This window comes from Andrographis paniculata, unplaced genomic scaffold, assembly GCF_009805555.1.
Source record: "Andrographis paniculata isolate CXL003 unplaced genomic scaffold, ASM980555v1 Contig49END, whole genome shotgun sequence".
Classification (NCBI taxonomy): domain Eukaryota; kingdom Viridiplantae; phylum Streptophyta; class Magnoliopsida; order Lamiales; family Acanthaceae; genus Andrographis; species Andrographis paniculata.
Window position 1 is genome coordinate 125482 of NW_026137583.1, and position 21098 is coordinate 146579.

At 34.5% G+C, this 21098-nt stretch overlaps 2 protein-coding genes across 2 annotated transcripts; one reads left to right on the top strand and one right to left on the bottom strand.

Annotated features, from left to right (window-relative positions):
• Positions 1–9988: 9988 nt before the first annotated feature.
• On the bottom strand, positions 9989–12050 carry LOC127252811 (uncharacterized). Its single transcript, XM_051277141.1, has 7 exons — positions 11824–12050; positions 11661–11724; positions 11442–11509; positions 11273–11346; positions 10600–10688; positions 10442–10498; positions 9989–10150 (listed from the first exon to the last, which is right to left on the bottom strand). Exons 1-5 carry the CDS (start codon positions 12048–12050, stop codon positions 10681–10683), a joined length of 441 nt encoding a protein of 146 aa, XP_051133098.1. The 3' UTR covers positions 9989–10150; positions 10442–10498; positions 10600–10680.
• A 7100-nt stretch (positions 12051–19150) lies between these two features.
• LOC127252785 (peroxygenase-like) lies at positions 19151–20732 on the top strand. The gene is made up of 6 exons (XM_051277100.1): positions 19151–19337; positions 19433–19582; positions 19654–19739; positions 19880–19974; positions 20066–20191; positions 20342–20732. The coding sequence occupies exons 1-6, from the start codon at positions 19211–19213 to the stop codon at positions 20493–20495; spliced, it is 738 nt and encodes a 245-aa protein (XP_051133057.1). The 5' UTR covers positions 19151–19210; the 3' UTR covers positions 20496–20732.
• Positions 20733–21098: the final 366 nt, after the last annotated feature.

Consider the following 21098-nt stretch of genomic DNA (forward strand, 5'->3'; position numbering starts at 1 on the left):
GGCAACGAGATTTTGACTAAGCAATTAGCACATATTTTACATGTACAAGTTAGTTATCAGTTAGTAAGCAAAGAGATTAATAATAATGCAAATAAACTTTCCTGATTTTGTAGATGTTCCAGCTGAATTCTTTTAAAAAATTTTGTTGGTGCCGATGACTTCCCTCCTCACACTTGAATTGTTGTTTGTCCATGAACAACCTTGATAAAAACCGGAGGGAGCTACAATCAAACGAAACAACACTTTAACATAGCATAATTTATTATAGATGTATTGCAACATTCAAAATATGATGCGATGGAATTCCCTTTTTTGACATCATGGAAGTATCTTCGTGGTTTAGGAACTTTCCAAACATCGACATCCTTACACTTATTGCAAACTAAGTGTCAAATCTATTTCTGAACATTCTGAAAATTCCAGAATACGCGCACAGCAACAGCTTGTTATATATGCAGATTTTCATCGAATACCCTAAATTACTCAAATCGAATCAATTCAACACAACCTGCAATCAACACTTGGAGGCTGTTCATGCCTTGTCTAAATTACCGGTTAATCCTAAAATCAACATAAGAATTAAACTCACAACTCATCTTACTCAAATCTCCTAGAAAGTCCGCAATTCACCAATCATATACCCACTATGTATACAAATTCGACAACTCATCCCAATTTAAACTAAATCAAAATTCGAACATAATTTCAATCCTAATCACAACTACAATAAATATCCGCAGGAGGACATAATCCAATTAGGGAATTAAAGTCACAATCGAATCCCAAAACAGCCCTGCAAATTTCAGAGTATTAGCATTATGTTCGAAATTAAGAAATTCGATGAAAATAGGCAAGAGAAGGTGAAATTGGGTAATAAAACCTTTCTTCGTTCCGATGTTTACCGGTGGATTCATTGGCAGATAGAATTGGAACAAGTGGTGTGGTTGGCTTCATCCTCGTTGGTGGGAGAAAAAGGTTACGGTAAAGAAATTGGGGGAATTTACGGTAAAATAATTAGGGCTGGACGAAATTGGAGGCTAATTCGATAATGAAGGAAGGTAATCGGAGGCGGTATTTTCACAAATGGTGACTGAAGGAAGATTTAAGGCTGTAGTGGTTAGGGCTTAGACTTACAGGATCAATTTGGGAAAAAGAATTGCGCGCCACCACTAGAGACGAGAGAAAGAAAAAAAGGAAAATAAATAAATAAATATATGTATATAAATAAATTTTCGTACCTGAACTTACTTGTACTGTTATCCCCAAAATTCTAAAAAAATGTCTCCAAATGTTTTCGAAGAATCAATTTAGGGTTCAAGGCGCCGCAGTTTGGGAGGCAGGCTCGCTGCACTTTCAAAATAAAATAAAATTCAATATTAAAATTAAATTAGCATTAAACTCAATATTTTCCAATTAAAGCAAAGATTCTAGGCTTATTCCCCGGCAATGGCACCAAGATTTGATCGAAGATTTTGGAGAGATTTAAAATATCTTTTAAGATACAAAAAATGCTAGATGTATAAAATAAAAATAGTATCGTGTGTGTTTGTGTAGTAACTCCAAAATAGTGTCGTGTGTGTTTGTGTCTTTAGGGGATTTACAACGACGCTTCAGCGACACCCGGGGAAGAACATTATAAGCAAGAAACTCTACTGTCACTAGAAATTTCTATGACCTAATAGACCACTGCCTATGCCCCATGAATTATTCTTTCAACCGTTACGCTAGTGGCTCTACCCCTCTGATACACCTCTTTAATTGGAATCGAATTCAGAACAACAACTAAGCAGGTCAACAAGGCTCCCGCGTACTTAGCTACGTTGAACTACCCTGAATCTGTTTGAGACACGAAACAGGGTTGAAATAGTTGATTTTTCTATCGCCCTTCCGCAACCTTGCCGAAATCTAACTTGAACAATTCAAATCGAACATGAAATTTTTTGGGTGAAGGTGAGGTGGAGAAGTGTGATATGAATTTTAATAGCTAAAAGAATATGTTGGAATTAAAAGAAAAGGAGAAGAAAATAAGTTTGCTGACACAAAATCGAAAATCTCGTATTATTAAATTCGATAAAAATATGGGAGAAAAGAAATTGAGAAAATGGATTGTATGGAATGTATATTATTGTGTATCTATGGGCGTATATATATGATACAATTAGAGGGGATATTTTTAGGGGAAAAAACTTCTAGAAGCTTGGCGGTTACAACCGCCAATAAACAACTACTTTTAAAAGTAACTACTAACTACCTCTAAAAATAACCATAAATAACTAACTCTAAAATAGGTACTAATATAACTACCAATAATTACATATTTTATAGAAGGTTCTAGAATAAAAATTACACAAAAAAAGCCAAAATTTGGCTAAAAAGTAGTGCAGGAATTTAATTAAGAGAACTGGGAGAGTGTAGTAAATGCAGGAGCTGAGGAAGTTCGGACAATAAATGGTGTAGTAATTGCTACACAGAATTAATGTAGCCGCCGCTTGTCTTCCGCGCTCACGCACTCCTATGCCGCCGCCGCTGATGGAGTCCGCACCAGCCGCCATCGCTTTCCGCGCTCATAAATGTAGCCGCTACTCACGGATTAATGGACATAGAATTCCGTTTCGCTCAAATTTCTGTGCAACCGCCATAGCTTTCCATGTAGCCGTCATCGCTTTCCGTGCAGTCTCCATTGCTTTCCGCACAGCCGTCATCACTTTCCATGCGACCGTTATTGCTTTCCGTGCTCGCTCACTTTTGTGCAGCCGCCGCTCACTTTTTGCGCCAACTGCTGCTCAGATTCCATGCTCGTTCACTTTGTGCAGCCGCCGCTCACTTTCTGCGCTCGCTTGCTTTTCCGCGCGACCGCCGCTTGAATTCCGTGCAATGGTTGACTTTGACTATTGCGCATTTGACTTCTCTACGTTGACCGTTGACTTTTGTTGACTTTTGCACCGGTGACTATTTTTTTCGCTCATGAAGCCATTCTTTCGCTTTTTAAAGCTAGTTTTGAACTCCCAAACCAATTTTCAAGCATTATTTCACCTGTATAAATAATAAACACCTTATAAATATTTATTTAAATAAATAATAAATAAAATTAATTTAGCCAAAAGTAAATACTTAAATAGCACATAGATAATGCATAAAAATATAATTCAAGAAACACATCAATTAATTTAATTTATACACCAAAATAATTATAAATTACACCTAAAATTAATAAATTAATATTATACAAACAAGATGAAATGAATACAATTATTAGAATAAATTAACATAAATAACACCAAAATTTGACATAAATAAAAAATTAAATAAATATAAGCTATAAAATATGGCAAAATCAAGAGTTATCAGCTTCTTTCGTGAGGCATCACATTCCAATTCAAATGGTTTAGTGAAATCAGGTAGAGCTAAAACATGAAAAATTAGTAAGTTCTCTCTTAAGAAAATCAAAAGATGCGTGTTCAGGAATTCCCCATTCAAAGTGTTTATCTTTCTTTGTAAGATCAGTCAGTGGATCAGCATAGAGGTAAAATCTGGCACAAAGCGGCGGTAAAAGCTTGCAAGTCCACGGAAACTACAAACTTCCTTGATTGTTTTAGGTATTGGCCAATCTCAAATTCTTGTGTTGTAGCTTCATCCACACTTATCCCTTCAGCACCTACAACAAAATTGAGAAAAATACATTTTTTGACACAAAAGTCGCACTTCTTTGGGTTAGCATAAAGCTTTTCAGTTCTTAACACTTCTAAAACACTACAAATAACACGGTCCGACCGTGTGTAATTATGCACAGACTAATTTTCTTAGCCATAATGTTCAATAGAACCATGGTTCGGAATATAGATTTAATAAAAGATAGTGCAGAGAATGTAAACTAACATGGATGATAGCCAACCACGAGAATAAGTCTTGGATCTGAAATCAAACCATAGATTAAAATACAAATAATAGGCTAAATCCCACTAAAAAGGAATGAAAGCCATGAACCGATGAAATTACTCACTCTAAAGACCCGATTTGACATATCTAAGTGGGAGAAAATCACATCCTAGCACTAATAGGCAAGGACCTTATATAGAGGTCTTTGAGGAAAATAAAAGGCAACAAAAAATAAAGAAAACAAACCAAAAGGTAAGTCTAATTATAAGAAAAGTTCTAGATATGGAACTATAGTATATAGAAACTTATAATAAAAGGTAATATATAATAAGGTAACTTTGAGATTCTTCCATAATTATTTGTTGTCTTAGTCTAGAAGACCCGGTTCTTGTGATCCTAGCCTCAGGATTACTCGGCTGTGTGACCTCTGAGTCGGATACAAGGGAATTGTAATGTCTAGCAAGTCCATCTTCAATAACCTTTTTTTCGAGCTTGGATGGCCCCGTCAACGAATATGCTCTACATGTTCTTCAATTTATTTGCTATAGATAGGAATATCATCAAAGTAAACCACAACAAATTTCCCTATGAAAGTACGTAAAATATGATTCATTAACCGCATAAACGTACTTGGAGCATTTGTAAGGCCAAAAGGCATGACTAACCACTCATATAAACTGAATGTATTTTTAAATACAATTTTCCATTCATCGTCTTCTCTCATCCTAATCTGATGAATTCCACTTTTCAAATTAGTTTTAGAAAAGTACTTTGACCCATGAAATTCATCTAGCATATCATCTAAACGAGGGATAGGGTGTCGATACTTTACCATTATGGCATTTATGGCTCGACAATCAATGCACATCCTCCATCCACCATCCTTATTTGGGACAAGAAGAACTGGTACAACACAAGGGCTTAGGCTTCGCGAATCCAAAGTTTGTCAAGCACCTCATCAACTTGTTTTTGTATTTCCTTGACCTCCTCTGGACTTGCCTTGTAAGCTAGACGATTTGGAATTGATGCACCCATAATGAGATTCATTTGGTGCTCAATGCCCCGAATAGATAGCAATCCTCCGGTTACTTCATTAGGAAACACATCTTGATATTCCTGCAAAAGAGAAGCAACATTGGAAAGGAGTTCCATTAGCTCTTGCTTAGACAAATAAACAGGTTTAAACAAAAGTAAATAAGAACTTACCTCGTGAACTTTCAAATTTTTTGCCTCTCTTACGCTCACAAGCATTTTTCTTTCAATCTAACTCTTATGTTGTTCACTTATTTACTCACTTTTGTCACTCTTATTTTTTTCGCTCTTGTTTTTTTCTCTCTCATTCTCACTTTTTTCACTCTTATTTTTTTCACTCTTTTTCCTTTCTATTTTTTCTTTGACTTCTTCCACAAATTCACGATATATGTAGAGTTGAGCAAATATTCCCAAACTTAAATAAGTATCTATTCAAATAACCATCATGATGAGCCTTTCTATCAAACTTTCATGGCCTCCCAAGTAATACGTGACAAGCTTGCATTGGTAGCACATCACACACGACTTCATCCACATAATTCTGGATCTTGATAGGAAACGTCACATTCTTGTTAACATTCAACTATTTGCAATTGCTAACCCACTGCAATTTGAATGGTTTGGGGTGGGGTGTTGTCAGTAAATTCAATTTTTGAACAACAAGTTCACTTACAATATTTTGTGCAGATCCCATTATCAATAATGAGGCAACACACTTTCCCTCCAATTGTACAACGAGTTTGAAAGAGATTTTCTCGTTGATCCTCATCAAAGGTCCTTGACATGGTGTTAAGGCTCATAAAGTAACCAAAATTAAACCAACATTGGAATCGGAATCATCATTTGTGTTATTTTCCTCATATGCTCTTTGATCAACCCCCTCCTCATTTTCAAAGTCCGTCTCGTATTTCCTAAACTTGTTGAGGATCATCGTTTTCTTGTTTGGGCATTGACTTAAAATGTAGCGTCGACCTTAACACTTGAAGCAAATGATATCTTGACTCCTCAGCTTTTCCAGATCAGCTGCAACATGTTTGTTCCTTGGCGTGTCATCCCTGATAACAATTTTTTCTTTACCGAAACCTTAGGCCACTTGGGATTTGTCAACCTTCTTGGTATAATTTTGTGTGAAGGGCTTCGTACCAAATGTTTGTTGTTTGCCCTTATGCTTCAATTACTTTTCAATTGTAATGGCATGTTTCACCAATTCATCAATATTATCAAACTGATACAATCCCACTTTGTCAGCAATGTCTCGATTCAACCCAGTCAAGATCCTCGCTACCGTGGCTTGTTTACTCTCTCGAACATCAGCCCACACTAAAGTCACCTCCAAATCCCTGTAGAACTCACCAACTGTCCTATTTCGTTGCTCCATCGATTGCAGTCGAACATGCAATTCTTGTGTATATGAACTCGTCACAACTTTAGCTCGCACAACACGTGTCAACTCCTCCTATGTTTGAATCATCGGTGCTCCACCTCGCCTCCGATTGATGTAAATGTTGTCCCACTATGAACGGCGTAATATTTGAACTCGGAAACTGCAGCTCGGACTTTTTATGGACCATCAAAATCTTCACAATTGAAGATCAGCTCAATCTTCAGCTCCAACTCAAAATATGCTTCTGAATCATATTTCCCGTATAAGACTGGGATTTGGAATTTTATAGAGCGAATTGGATCATTGTCATCCCTCCTATGTGCCCCCCGTCGTGCTCGAAAGGGAACATTGCCCTCCACTACTCCTTCATACTCAGTCACATCACGACCATCTTCTAGAAGATCACAAACTCGTTCATGCCTTGGAGCATTCCCGGGATGTCATCATCCTAAAGGTGGAATGCCATTGTGTGGGTGTGGAGGGGCTGCATTCCCTTCAACCCTTGAAGTTTCCAACTTATTTATTTGGGCATGAAGTCCCTTAACCTCATGTCGAAGTACCCTTTGCACTTCCGCCATCATATCCTTCACGAACATTTTGGGGTCAAATCAGGTTCCTCGTCACTTTTCTCACCTGCCATAGAAAAATATAGTGGAAATATATATGTAGATGGTTAGATAAATGATTTCCTCACCCTCTTGTGTATACCCATGTAATGTACCTCTCCGTCTTACACACGCGCTCAAATTTCACGGTCCTTGGTAAGCCCCTCATAGAATGCAATTCCATTGCATGCTCCATGGGATTTAGTTTCATAATTCAGCTTTGAGTATAAAGCGTCAAGTTTGTCGCATTTGGGGAAGGTGGATGAGCTCTTCAAAGTGTCGACCGATGTGGGGCCTTCATGGAGGATGGTTCGATGCTAGAAGAGTATCAGGTCATGCTTACGTTAGTACTTACTTAGGTTTGCTTCTCTTTTAATTATCCTTTTTTTCTTGCTTTATTCATTTTGTTTAGTTAATTCGTTCTTTTCCTTGCGTAATTAGTTCCGTTTAGTAGCTTGTTCGTTTTTCTTGCTTTATTAGTTAATTATGCTTAGTAGTTTATTCTGTCTCTTGTGTAATTGATCAATTCAATCAATGTCTTTTGGTCCTTTGTGGTTTTGAAACTCAACGTAAATCTCCACTTTACTTTTAAAAATTGCATGGCGCCTCTTTATACTTTCAAAAAATATTGCATGAAATCCCCCCCCCCCCTCTATACAAAACATATAGATAGGAAATTATCTTCAAATCACACAAGGAAGGTTACATGGTGGTGGGGTTTCATGAAATATTTTTTAAAGTATAAGAGGGTGTCATGCAATTTTTAAAGTACAGGGAGATTTTACGTTGAATTTCGAAACCATGGGAGAGTTATGAGCAATTTTACCTTTTTTTAAATTAGTGGGCTTTAAATAATGTGTACTTTTGTGCCATATTGGTTGTAGAGTCTTTTTCCTAGCTAGCCTCCCCCTATAAGACATCTTGAAACTTATATCAATTAAATTTTTCTTCTTCATTCCATTATATTGGAATTAGTGTGTGAGTGAGGGTTTCCCTTTCAAACGCGTATCATTCTCAAATCGGTCCTTGGGTTGATTCCTTGGGTTCGTGGCTTACGAAACTGACCGGAGTTTCTAGCCAAATCTTTCGAGTCTCCATTGGTTTAGAGGTGTTGGTTTTAGGCAACACTTAGGTTCACATCCGATTGATCAATGAATCAGACAACGGTAATATCTCTCTTTATTTACTTAGTTTTCATTTGAATTTAATTTTAAGTTTCGACTAGTATAGTTTAGTTACTTGGGTTGTGTCAAAAACACACCAAGCAAATATATTTTAGTGAATATTTGATCATTTATGATCATTTCCTTTTATGGAAAGTTATGCTTGATACCAATATTTTCTCTTTTAGTCTAATATTTCATGGAATACAATTCCATTGCATGCTCCATGGGGTTTAGTTCCAAAATTCGGGTTTGAGTATAAAGCCTTAAGTTTGTGGCATTTGGGGAAAGGGGAAGAGCTCTCCAAAGTGTCGACGGAGGTGGTGCCTTCGTAGATGATGGTTTGATGCTAGAAGGTTATCGAGTTGTACTTATGTTAGTACTTACTTAGATTTGCTTCTCTTTCGATTATCTTTTTTCCTTACTTTATTTATTATGTGTAGTTAATTCGTTCTTTTCTTGCTTAATTAGTTTTGTTTAGTTGTTTGTTCCTTCTCGTTGTTTATTAGTTAGTTCCATTTAGTTAGTTTATTCCGTGTCTTGTGTAGTTGATCAATTTCGATCCACGACATATATTATTTAATTTTGGTATCATAGTAGTTTGATCAATTTACACTATCTTTATTTCAAAAATTCCAAAAAAATATTCCCTCGATATCTTCTCTTTTTAATTCATTCTTCTAGGTTCTTAGTTGAGCTTTTTATTGCATATCCTTGACATAAATTTGATCTCAAGTTTTGTCTTTGTTTGGCCTTCTATTGTAGATGATTTGATCCTCTAGGCTTCCTAGTGTACATCATGTACCATACATTCACATTCATATGCATTAAATGAACTCAAACTTGTGAATTTGTTGAAGAGTGATTTTAATTGTACACTTCATGCTCTTGTTTGAGTTTTGCGAGTTTGTTCTTGTTTGAGTTTTGCAAGTTTGCTTTTGTTTGCGTTTTGGAAGTTTGCGGGTTGTTGAGTTCATTGTTGTTAAAGTGAGGTTGAATTAATTTTGAGTTGGATGTTATTTGGGAAGTGTAAAGAGTTATTGTTAATATATTTTTTTGCCTAGGCCTTGCATTCCATGAAAAAGTAAAAAAGAAAAAAACCAAGATATAAAAAAAAAAATTGAGCGGGAGGATTAGGGCAATTTTGTCGGTAATCTTGTTTGAGTTGTAATTTTCTCATACTAGCTCCGTTTTTTTCATATGATATGTCATTGGAAATCTTGTGAAGTGGAGAAGAACATATATTAATTAGTTTTTGTGAATTTGTAATTGACATCTGGTTATTCAGTTTTGAGGTTTCGAGTTTGGCAAGATTTTGTCACTACAAAAAAAATTACAAATTACTACGAAAAATTTCGTCACAACTGACAAAATTTCTGTCAAAACTTTCAATTGCAACGAAACTTGCGACCAAGTGGAAGTTGTAGTAAATATTATTGTAGTAACCCAATGTGACAATTAAAATTTTCCGTTGCAGAGAATTGCAATAGAATTAGTGACAGTCATTTCTATCGCAATATTTTGTTACGGAATTTTACTACAGAAATATATTTCTATCATAGTGCAATGTAATGGAAAAGATCTGTGGCTAATTCTGTTGCAAGTTTTTGCAACGCATTTTAAAAAAGAATATATATGTTGCAAGATCCGTTGCAAATAGAATAGCAAATTGCGAGAGAATATAACTATTGTTAATTCCGTCGCAATTTTTACAATTTCTTTTGTTCATTTCTTGTTAATTTTTTTTTCAATATCTATCTCAAAAATATTAATTCAATCCTCCATAATCAATAAATTTAATGATTCGATTAATATATCTTATCAAAGATACAAGAACTAGTTGAAATCATATAAAATTTTCAAATTTAAACACTATCAATAGACCAAAAACACAATGTATTTAGTATGAGTACCGCAAGTAACACATATTAGAAAAATGTATAAATCTAATTCAAGTTACCATAATATCATACCAAAAGAACTAAGGTCGTAACTAAAACACTTGTAATGATAAAATATCATGATATCGGAGCACTACCACCATCTGAATCGGGTTCGGACCTATGAATGGATGGTGCTCCAAAACTGACCTGCATGAACAAAATAAAGTTAGATGTGAGAGAGCATCAATTAGCAATGGGAAACTATAACAATTGCAAGAAATCAATGTTGCAATATACTATTTAAACAAGTGATAATTTCTCCACACGCTAGAATGATCTACGAAAAAGAATATATCATTTAGGAAAAGCAACGTGAAAATCAATGGGCCATATAGGTAAAATCTCAGAAGTTAACACAACATGATCACATTAATTTTTCATCTAGGACAACAGAGAGACAATAATTCATAATAAATAAACAGTTCATTTTGTTGTTACCTGGCCATTAGCATCCATAGCCGAAGGAGCAACAGGAAGGAGCGGGTTGGTATAATCCTTGAATTAATGCATAGAATAAGATATTTGAATATTTCTAAATACTAATACACATAAAAAGTGCAGAATATGTGATCCTAAAATCAGGCTCAATTACTTACTACGATGACTTTGGAATTTAACACTCAAGCCCGTATGTGCAGAATATGTGATCCTAAGCGAGCATGGCCCCAGCTCTTGAATTACATACCTGGATCAAACACAAGCATCAAAAGAAAAACAGTAAATTTAGGAAATGCAGTGAATGAATGAAGATCTCAAACAGTTGTTTGTAGCACAGCCTCAAAATTGAGGAACTTGGAAATCAGGAGAAACTAGCTGAGATCTTTTATCGATGTTTTTGAAGTGGGGAAGAACATGCTAAGCATCCAGTAGATGGGGAATAACTTCAATTAAATCCTTTTGAACATGAACAGTGTGGCCAATCAGAACTTGAACAATTTTCACAACTTAAAAACCATTTCATCTAGTATCAGTCATTTTAGTCACTAAAAACCTCATGCATTTGAAGATAGGGCTCTATCCTACCCAAAATCTATTTGAAGTAGCAATCTAGGTCCACCCCAACATTCAAGATAACATTATTTACAGTGGTCCAAGGTATGAAAGGTAAAGGTTATCAGAAATAACTAATCGGGGAGAGGTGAAGTGGGCTAGGGATCATGCATGTACCCCTTCAGCAGATTCTTAGAATAGCTTCTGAAAGATGCCGAATCCCAATGTATTGATAACAGTTGGGGTATATCCAAAGCCAAATATTAAAATCCAGATCACCTTGAAATGCTTCTTCCATCAAGAGCATCCTTCGCAGAAAAGGTAGTCTCTGAATCAGGAAATTGCACCAGAGCCTGATGAGTGAAGAACAAGGATATAGTGAACAACAGAGATCACTAATTACCCAAAAAAACAATACCATTCTAAAACAAATCAGTCTACAAGATACCCCACTTGGAAATCAGCTATCTTCTCAAAAGTGGTTATTTTTTGAACAAATCCAAAAGCAGAAAAAACCTGCAAGTTGGAAGAGATTAATCAACAGTATCAGCAAAATAAGCATACAAAGCTCTCAACACTGCCTATGATCCCACCAAAAAAAGAATAATATGATATTGTTAGAAGTGTGTTGGCAATGCAAATTTATTCAAGTGTTGAAATGTATTACCTGGTGTGATACCACCACAACTAGACCGCGTTGTCGTTCAAGCTCGATAATTACAGGCTCCAACCTGAAGATTTAAGAAAAAACAGATGAATATAATCAAAGCTTTTTGATAATTGAGCTATTCACAGTAACTAGTATTTGTATAAGAATTTACTGCACAAACCTCTGTATGACATTAAGATAAGATTCCCCACGAAATGGCAGGGGCAAGCAGGCGCACAACAGAAGAAGAAGAAGAAGAAGAAAAAAGGCGGAAAGGAGGAAAGGAGGAGAAAGGAAAGAAATGGGAGGAAGAAGGAAGGAAGAGGGAGAACCTGTGTGTGCGGGCGCAGGCGCGGCTGCGGCGTCCGAAGGAAGAGAAGAACCTGTGTGCAAGGGCGGCTGCGGCATCCATGGAGCATGGATGTGAATGTCTAAGTATTCATTAGATATTAGGGTTAAATTATGTATATATTATAATAATATTATTATATTTATAATTAAAATTTAAAATATAACAATAATAATATTAATAAATATAAATAATTATTAATAATATTAAAAAATAATAATACTATTAATATTTTTTTATTTATATTTTATATTTTATAATTTTTTATTATATAATTTAAATTATTTTATTATCTATTATAATATTTTTATAATTTAATTATTTACTATATTTATTATTTTAATTATTTTTATATTGTAATAATTTAATTAATTATTCATATATATCATTTTTATATAATAAATATATCTAAATAAAATTAAAATGAAACTTAATTATTTTTAAATAAAATTCAAATTTTTAGAAAAATATAAAATAAAAAAGAAAATTATTAAAAATGATTATATATAAATGGGCGGTTTATAAACATAATCGAAACCATCAAATCGTAACTGAAACCGTCATTCGGAAAGTTCAGTTTCGGTTTGATATTTTGACAAACCGTAACCGGCGGTTTGTAATCGTAATCGATGGTTTGAACCGTTTGGGCAAATCTAAGCTTGTTTGCGAGTGAGTAGCGTCGAGTGAGAATTAGCGAGTGAGTATCGCAAGGGAGAATTATGGCAAATTTGGTAAAAAATCAAAATTAATAAAAATATATAAAAAAAATTAAAAATTAAAAATATTTAATAAATAAATAAAATTAATTATTAAAAATTAAACTTTTAAAAATTAAATTAAAAATTTTAAAAATAATAATTATTAAATTATTTATAAAATTAAAAAATTAATTTTTTTTATTTGAACTCTGCAACAAATTTAATTTGTTGTTATTTCTGTCGCAATTTTGCAAAGGAATATTATATTTGTTGCGTAATTTTTGGAAAATCTGCAACAGATTTAATCTATTGCTATTTTCATCGTAATTTTGCAACATAATATTTTATTCGTTGCATAATTTTTAAGAAATCTGCAACAAATTTAATATGTTGCTATTTCCGTCGCAATTTTGCAACGGAATATTATATTCCTTGTGTAATTTCAAAAATATTTGTGATAAATCTATTCTATTGCAGTATTCTCTCACAACATATCGCAATTGAGACTATTTCTTTATTGCCTAGCAAGTTTCGTTGCAATTTTGCAATAGATTGTATTCCGTAGCAATATTCCATTGCAATTTCCAATTTTTTTTGTAGTGTGTGTTTGCCATATTCGTTTGACACGTTTTATAACGGTACGAGTCTTTGTGGTGATTTTGTGGTTCTTGAGATCTGAATCAATGTGTTTGTTGTTGACTTGCATAGTTCCAACATTTGTGTGTTGTGCGCTTTTGGTCATTAGTCCATAAATGTACGAGCTTGGTTCTTTGCATTGCATGATTGGCATTATCTTATGCTTTCTTTGATTGAGTCGTGTTTAAAGTTTCTTGTCCACTTTAAACGTGTACGTCACTCAGGTTCCATCTTTATGACTCCATCAAGGCACACTTAAAGAGCTCGGAAACTCTACTAATTTGCCGAGAGGTATACACGAGTGTACGAGAGGGTGGGTTGTGAGGACTATTTTCAATATATATATATATTAGTTCGCGTTAGTGCATGTATGGCTTACTTAGACGATATCTTAACTACATTAAATGAACAAAGTAAACTTCTAAGAGAGATGAAAGAAGAGTTAGGAGGAAAAATGGACGATGCGCTGACTTAAGCGGACCTACACGTACAAGATATACTTGAGCTCCATTGCAATGCAGACAATGACTCAGATAACATAGGTGGTTCTACGCATTATGATGATGGAGAAAATGTACTTTTTTCCGATGATGAGTGTAATATTTGGGAATATGAGGTCAAGGCTAGAGAGGATGAAGTTTTCCAAGTGAATGAAGAAAACTTGAAGAAGATCTATTGGGTGAGTCACTAGTGGTATTGCGAATGCTTGATGCTATTCCCAATGAGTCGGAATTATTTGTTGATTGGGTTAAGGAGAATTGAGAGAATTTGTGCCTTGCTGGTGGAAGATTGGTGGAAAGCGAGCATCGATGATCGTTGATACTGGAAGTTGCACCGATATTGTTAATTGCTTTATGATAGACCAGATGGGATTCCAAATCTACAACATTCATCTTCCCACCATTTTTCATGGATGCATTCTAGTGGTGATATGAAATGCACTAGACAAGACAAGGTTCCGATCGCAATTGGTCCTTATAAGGGTTCCAACATCCTACTCTCACTTACCGATTTTCAGCAAAAAAAAGGTGACTTTGATCAACAAGGGAGCTGCTTTTTATTTTTATGCAATTCTTTACTAGAATTTCTTTATGATTTACCATCCAATGTTCGAACGGATGAGGACGCACAATGGTTGATGGCTCAACCTTCTGGAGGGGGAGGGAATGACATGGATGTCCGAACATCAAGATTCGCAAATCCAAAACCTCCTATCAAGCGAGCTTCGAGAACCTGAGAGAAAGTATGTGTTGACAAATTACAAGGTTTGATGATGAAGTTTGAAAGTTGAGAAGCAATTAAAGCCATGTTGCAATAGCCGAAGACTTGTCGATGGATGCCGATGTTGGAGCTTGCAACACCTCAATGGAAAAAATAACGGACAAGTTGTACAAACCTAGAAGTATGCTAAAATAGAGGGTTTAATATGTAATTTACATTAAAGTTGCATTGCATATGCATAAGTGGGGGGACCATCTCTTAGGACATACATATATATAATAGAGAATGTCACTTGCTTCTGACATGCATGGGGGGGGACCATTAGGCTTTGTTCTCACTCATTGGGATATTATATTTATCCCACCTTGGAAAACATATTCACTATCCCCCTTTCCCACTCCTATAAATAAGTCCCTTTGGGTTCTTTATAAAACACACCAACTAAATATATTTTAATGAATATTTGATCATTTATGATAATTTCCTTTATGGAAAGTTATGCTTGATAGCAATATTTTCTCTTTTAGTCTAATATTTCATGGAATACAATTATATTGCATCCTCCATGGGGTTTAGTTCCAAAATTCGGGTTTGAGTATAAAGCCTCAAGTTCGTGGCATTTGGGGAAGGGGGAAGAGCTCCCCAAAGTGTCGACCGAGGTGGTGCCTTCGTAGAGGATGGTTCAATGCTAGAAGGTTATCAGGTTGTACTTACGTTAGTACTTACTTAGGTTTGCTTCTCTTTCGATTATCTTTTTTCCTTACTTTATTCATTATGTTTAGTTAATTCGTTCTTCTTGCTTAATTAGTTTTGTTTAGTTGTTTGTTCTTTCTCGTTGTTTATTAGTTAGTTCCGTTTAGTTAGTTTATTCCGTGTATTGTGTAGTTGATCAATTTCGGTCCATGACAGGAATTGTGATGAAAATTTTGTCAGTTGTGACAGAATTTTTTTTTGTAGTGTAATATTTTACTAAAATTATCACTTTCAAAAAAAAAATTTATTTGGTTCAGAAATTTGGTTTTGATGTTAAAGAGGTTTTGAGACAATTAAAAAACTTAAGATTAGCATCAGAAAGGTAACCAACAAGAGGAACTTGTTTCCATTCAATTGGATTCAGAATTTTTGAAGCTATTTTAAAGAGTCCCGGATCTTCCGAAGGAAACGAAAGAAGGCTTGGAATTTCCGATGCCATCTCCAAATAGGTCCAAGGACGAAGCGTGTGGGTCTAGAATCCAAAAGGATATATTTTTATTTTTAGTTTTTACTTTCTGAATCAATTCTCAAAATAGTTTTAAAAAATCAATCCTTAATAGGGTTGCTAGAGAAATTTTTCGGCGATTATGGCTTCGGAAATATTATGATTTCCTAGCTATGGAACGTCCTCCAGCCAGCCCCTTCTCAAACAGCTCATGAAGCATCCTCCCGGTGAAGTACCTGGCATCAGAGGCGGCTCTTAGCAGGAGTAGGGTGAGCAACTACTCAGGAACTCTAATTAAAAAAGGGTCCAAATTTTAAAATGTTACTCATTATTATTATTATTAAATTTTAAATTTTAAAATTACATTTTCACTTTTAGTTTATATTTTCTTCTTCTTTATAAGTATCCAATTTAATTTTAAAATAAAATTTTAAACTTTAATCATATATTATTTTCTATCTCTACTTCCTAACCATATCTTACTCTTTCTTTCCAAATTGAATGGTCGCTTGCACTTCTCTCCTTCACACTCTCCCCCAATGCATCCACTCACTCACTCAAACCAAACCCGCCTCACATTCTCTTTCTTTCACTCTCCCTCAGTCCTTCTCACTTTTCGAACATCCAGACAATCCACATTTGATATTCTTTTCTCAAATCGACAATGTCAGACCGTCTTCAAACTTTTGTTCAGTCGACACCAATGTCAGTGGTATTATTTTTAAAATATATTTTAATTATGTATTTATAGGTCCTATATTTTATTTTTGCTTAGGGCTCAAAATAAGTTCGAGACGGCCCTGCCTGGCACCCTCCGCTTCCACCATTGAGAAATTTCAAATTCCTAACCAAAAATCACAGTTAATGTATTCAAATTCAAAATAAAAATTACAAATTCAAATGTTAATGCCCGACTGCCTTGAATGAGAAAGATACAGAGAAAATGAGAAAGAAGAAGAATGAAATGAATGCGCAAAAGAATAGGAGACAAAGAAGAAGAAGGAAAAGGAGGAGGAAGAAGAAAATGGAGAAAAATGACAAAACTGAGGAGGAAGGAAATGAAAAAAAAAAAAGAAAAAAAGGAAGAGAAAGAACAGAAAGAAGAAGAAGAGAGGAAAAAGGAAGAAGGAAGCGAAGATGAATGAGCGGCAGTGACGACGTATTCGTCTAGAAAAGAAGAAGATGAAAGAAGAGAAATAGGAAGAAGAAGGAGAATGGAGAAGGGTGAGAGAAGAAAAAGAAAGGAATAAGGAAACAAAGAAGAATATGGAAAGCAATAAGTAATGTTAGTAGTTGTGTGTTTCTATAGTATTATAATTACCTTTTATTTTCTTAAAAATAATTTTAATTTAAATTATTAAACACTAATCAAAGAATAATAATATTAATTAAAAGAAATAGAATACAGTTCAGATATTTGAACGGATTCGGAAATTTGGGATACTAAAATTAATAAAAAATAATTGTAGTATTATAGTTTCATTTGAAAGTCATAATACTAATTTGGAATATATTTGAAATTTTTTTATTTTTAAAATTTTGTAATATATTCTTTTAATAAAAAATTGTTATATTTTTAAGCTAAAGGGAAAAATTGATAATTATTATCATAATTATTAATTTTGGGTTCCTAACGAAACTAAAATTGATTAAAACAAAAGTTTTAATGAAATTAAAATTAATAATTATGATATTGAATGAGATAAAATTTTACTCTCGTATATTTTATTAAATATCAAAAATATTATATTTGATTGAGTTTTGAAAATTGTAAGACCCACAAAACTGGCTTTAGAATAAATTAAAATTTTAGTACTTCACAAATATTAAGAATGTTAAATATAACATAAATTCAGAATTTTGAAGTCCAAAACACTGCTATGAAATAAACTTAAAACTTTTGAAGTAACTTGATTAATATTATTTAAAATATATTATATATTTATGTGATAAAATTTAAATTATAAATATGTAATTTTATCATTGTTAAGTTGATTAAAATCTCTTTTATCTATTTTTGGCATATTGACAAAATTCTTTTTTTGCTGCTGTGGTCGTTAGTTACCAAAAACAACAACATTTGACTCAGCTTGTGAAGTCCAATCAAGTTGTCTTTTTAAATGAACATTTTGAATTTGTCCTCTTGTGATCAGAAGTGATTAGATACACACATACCTTATTTGTATCAAGAGATTAATTGCATGTCAACTCCATGCTGCGGTGGACTTACAGCTCGGTTGATAGAAAGGTGAGCAGAGAAGTGGTTTTGAGAGAGTGTATAGTGAGAGAAATATTGTATCAATCCTCTCAACCTCTCCCCTTCCCATCTCAATGCTTTGAGTGAGTGTTATACACTATTATTTTGCCGGAGAAGTTCGTTGGTCGAAGGGAGATCGGAGTTGCGATCAGGAGAACATTCAGAATTTGAGTTGCCAGCTATGTGTTAGTTGTCAGTATGCGTTTGTGACAACGTATGTCTGTGGAGGGAATTTCCTAGGTAATCAACTTGTAGTTTGAGTTGAAGGAGATTTGGGTATTTTTGTTCTTAATCAGCATTGATTAATGAACCTCTCCTGGATTGGTATCCCCGGATGTAGGATGGTTTATATCCGAACCGGGTAAACAAATAACTTGTCATTTATTGCTTTGGTCTCTGCATTTATTTCATTAACAAGTTGTCGTTATAACTGTGATCTTACTACGCTTCGGAAGTTAGCCTTTTTAAATAAGTGTACAAGAATTTATTAATCCAAGACTTATTCTCACTCTAATATTTACATAAAATAATTGAATACTATTATTTATTTTTGAGTGGACCAATAAATGTCAGTAAAAACTCTAATTGGTTTCCTTCTATTTTATTATTATTATCAGCTATCAATTTTACCACAATTTTTCAAAAATATATTTTTCCAAAAACTAATATATTCCACATATTTATTATTTTTATATATATTATTTATATAATTTTTTATACCTCACATATAAATATCTTTTCAAGTAATTTCACTAAACAAATACAAATTTTTCAAATATTTGTTTAAATAATAATTTTTAAAATTTTAATATTATTAATATTTTTGTAAAATATGGTATTAAAATAAATTTTTTATATTTTTAAATTTTCAAAATTTCCAAACTTTTGAAAATCTTTGGTTTAAGGAGTAAAATGTCCTCAAAGCATATGCGAAAACAAATACATCCCCACCGCAACGACGCAGTACATGCATGCCGCCCGTGTGGATTATAAAACATGTTGTTGGATACAGGAATAGAAAACAAAATGGTGTGTACGTGTCAAAGTGTTAGCAATGGAGCCGTGCAACTGCTCCTCTGCATGTCTGCCACGTGCGGATTCATATAACCTCCACGTGCGTTTGTATAGATATATATGTATATCGCCTTGTCCTAGTCGGTGACGGATCGAGAAGCTTCCGGTGACAAAAGCGAGCGAGCGGGTAGAGAGATGGCGATGATTGTGGATGGTGCTACGGTGGGAAGAAGCCCTGAGCTCTCGCCGGTGGCACCGCTTGCTCCGGTGACCATGGACCGCCCAGTGCGGACTGATTTGGAAAATTCAATTCCCAAGCCCTGTGAGTTATATTCCTAGCTTGTTGCATGCTACTCCTCCTAGAATATATCTATATGGATACACTTGACTAAATCACCAATTAATTAATTAATTAAGATATGGCGAGAGGGCTGGTTGCAGCCGACATGGATCATCCGTACGGAACTCCCGGGCACATGCATCATAATTTGAGCGTGCTGCAGCAACACTGTGCTTTCTTTGATCAGAACGATGACGGAATAATCTATCCATGGGAGACTTATGCTGGTTCGTCCTACCCTACCTAGCTTAGTATCATTGAAAATATATACATGCGATTTGATTCCATGTACGTACAGGCCTACGCCAAGTTGGGTTCAATATGTTTGCGTCTCTTTTATTGGCCATTTTTATTAATGTGGGTTTGAGCTATCCCACCCTCCCGGTGAGCAACCCGTTACAGTTTTCGATTTATTTATTTACTTAGGTTTTTTATAGTTTTAGCATTTTTTCGACATTGTCCGATGACTATCGATCATACCTCAAATACAAATCAAATTTTAATTGGTCTGTAACTCGTAACAGGGTTGGATTCCTTCTCCTTTGTTCCCTATATACCTGTACAATGTCCATAGGGCGAAGCATGGAAGCGATTCTGGAACTTATGACAACGAAGGAAGGTGCGTATCATGTCGAATTGATCATGTGAAGCAGTCCTCTGAATCTGGCCATATTATATTAATTAATTAACTGGATCTGCGCTGCGCTCAGGTATTCTCCGGTGAATTTCGAGAACATGTTCAGCAAGTATGCACGGACATTCCCCGACAAGCTTACTTTGCGGGAGCTGTGGCAGATGACGGAAGGCAATAGAGATGCATTTGATATCTTTGGCTGGTATATATATCTCAAGTGAAGTGAATTGAATATATAATATAGTCAAATCATTCTTTAATTTATACTATTAATTTATATATGGTAATTTGTATCATCATATATGCAATCGATCCTAATTAATCTGTTGATGGAATTACCTGCTGCATGCAGGATTGCAAACAAGGGGGAATGGGCTATTCTGTATGTCCTTGCTCGGGATGAAGGCGGCTGTCTCCCGAAAGAGGCCATCCGGCGCTGCTACGATGGTAGTCTGTTCGAGTACTGTGCCAAGATGCAAAGAATGCCCCAGGGGAAGATGTATTAATTAAACTAAACTAATTGGTTTGTTGCTTTAGTTAGTTTTGCATTTGGAGGTATATACGTTGCTTCTGTAGAGAATGAGAATATATAGCATTTACCACTAGCTTCTTCTGTAACGAGGAATGCTATACTATGCTATATATATATGCTATGATATTATATGCAAAGATGGTTGGTTACGTTGTTCAGGACCGAATAATTAATATAATTGCTTCTCACCCTTAGCTTAAATTGCTTTCAATTCTTGCATTATCATTTATAAGCCAACACCTATGGTAAAGTAGCATTAGAATGTTGTTGTCCCTCAAATTTTCGATCCTTTTGCTGCCAGGATGAAGGAAAAACAGGATTATATTTTCATACTATCTCAAGAAAACTTTCGGGGCGAGTGGACGAGTTCTCGTGTGTGAATTTTAAAATGGATGGAATTATGGAAATGATGGAAGATGCAAAAGAAGAGTAGGAGTTGATAGATTTTTTCAACAATAACAACAATAGAAAGTAAAATTCGAAAATAGAGATTATTTTCGAATTTGATAAAATAAATGTCTGAGATTAAAAATTTTTAGACACCGTACAATACATAAGTAAACTAGTAAAATAAATA

What these genes read in the sequence shown, in the direction of transcription:
- LOC127252785 (XM_051277100.1), top strand. Translation starts at nt 19,211, where the DNA reads ATGGCGATGATTGTGGATGGTGCTACGGTGGGAAGAAGCCCTGAGCTC. An exon ending in AAATTCAATTCCCAAGCCCT is followed by an intron (nt 19,338 to 19,432) that starts GTGAGTTATATT and finishes TAATTAATTAAG; the next exon opens with ATATGGCGAGAGGGCTGGTT. An exon ending in ACTTATGACAACGAAGGAAG is followed by an intron (nt 19,975 to 20,065) that starts GTGCGTATCATG and finishes CGCTGCGCTCAG; the next exon opens with GTATTCTCCGGTGAATTTCG.
- LOC127252811 (XM_051277141.1), bottom strand. Translation starts at nt 12,050, where the DNA reads ATGCCGCAGCCGCCCTTGCACACAGGTTCTTCTCTTCCTTCGGACGCC. An exon ending in TATCTTAATGTCATACAGAG is followed by an intron (nt 11,725 to 11,823) that starts GTTTGTGCAGTA and finishes TTAAATCTTCAG; the next exon opens with GTTGGAGCCTGTAATTATCG. An exon ending in TTGTGGTGGTATCACACCAG is followed by an intron (nt 11,510 to 11,660) that starts GTAATACATTTC and finishes TCCAACTTGCAG; the next exon opens with GTTTTTTCTGCTTTTGGATT.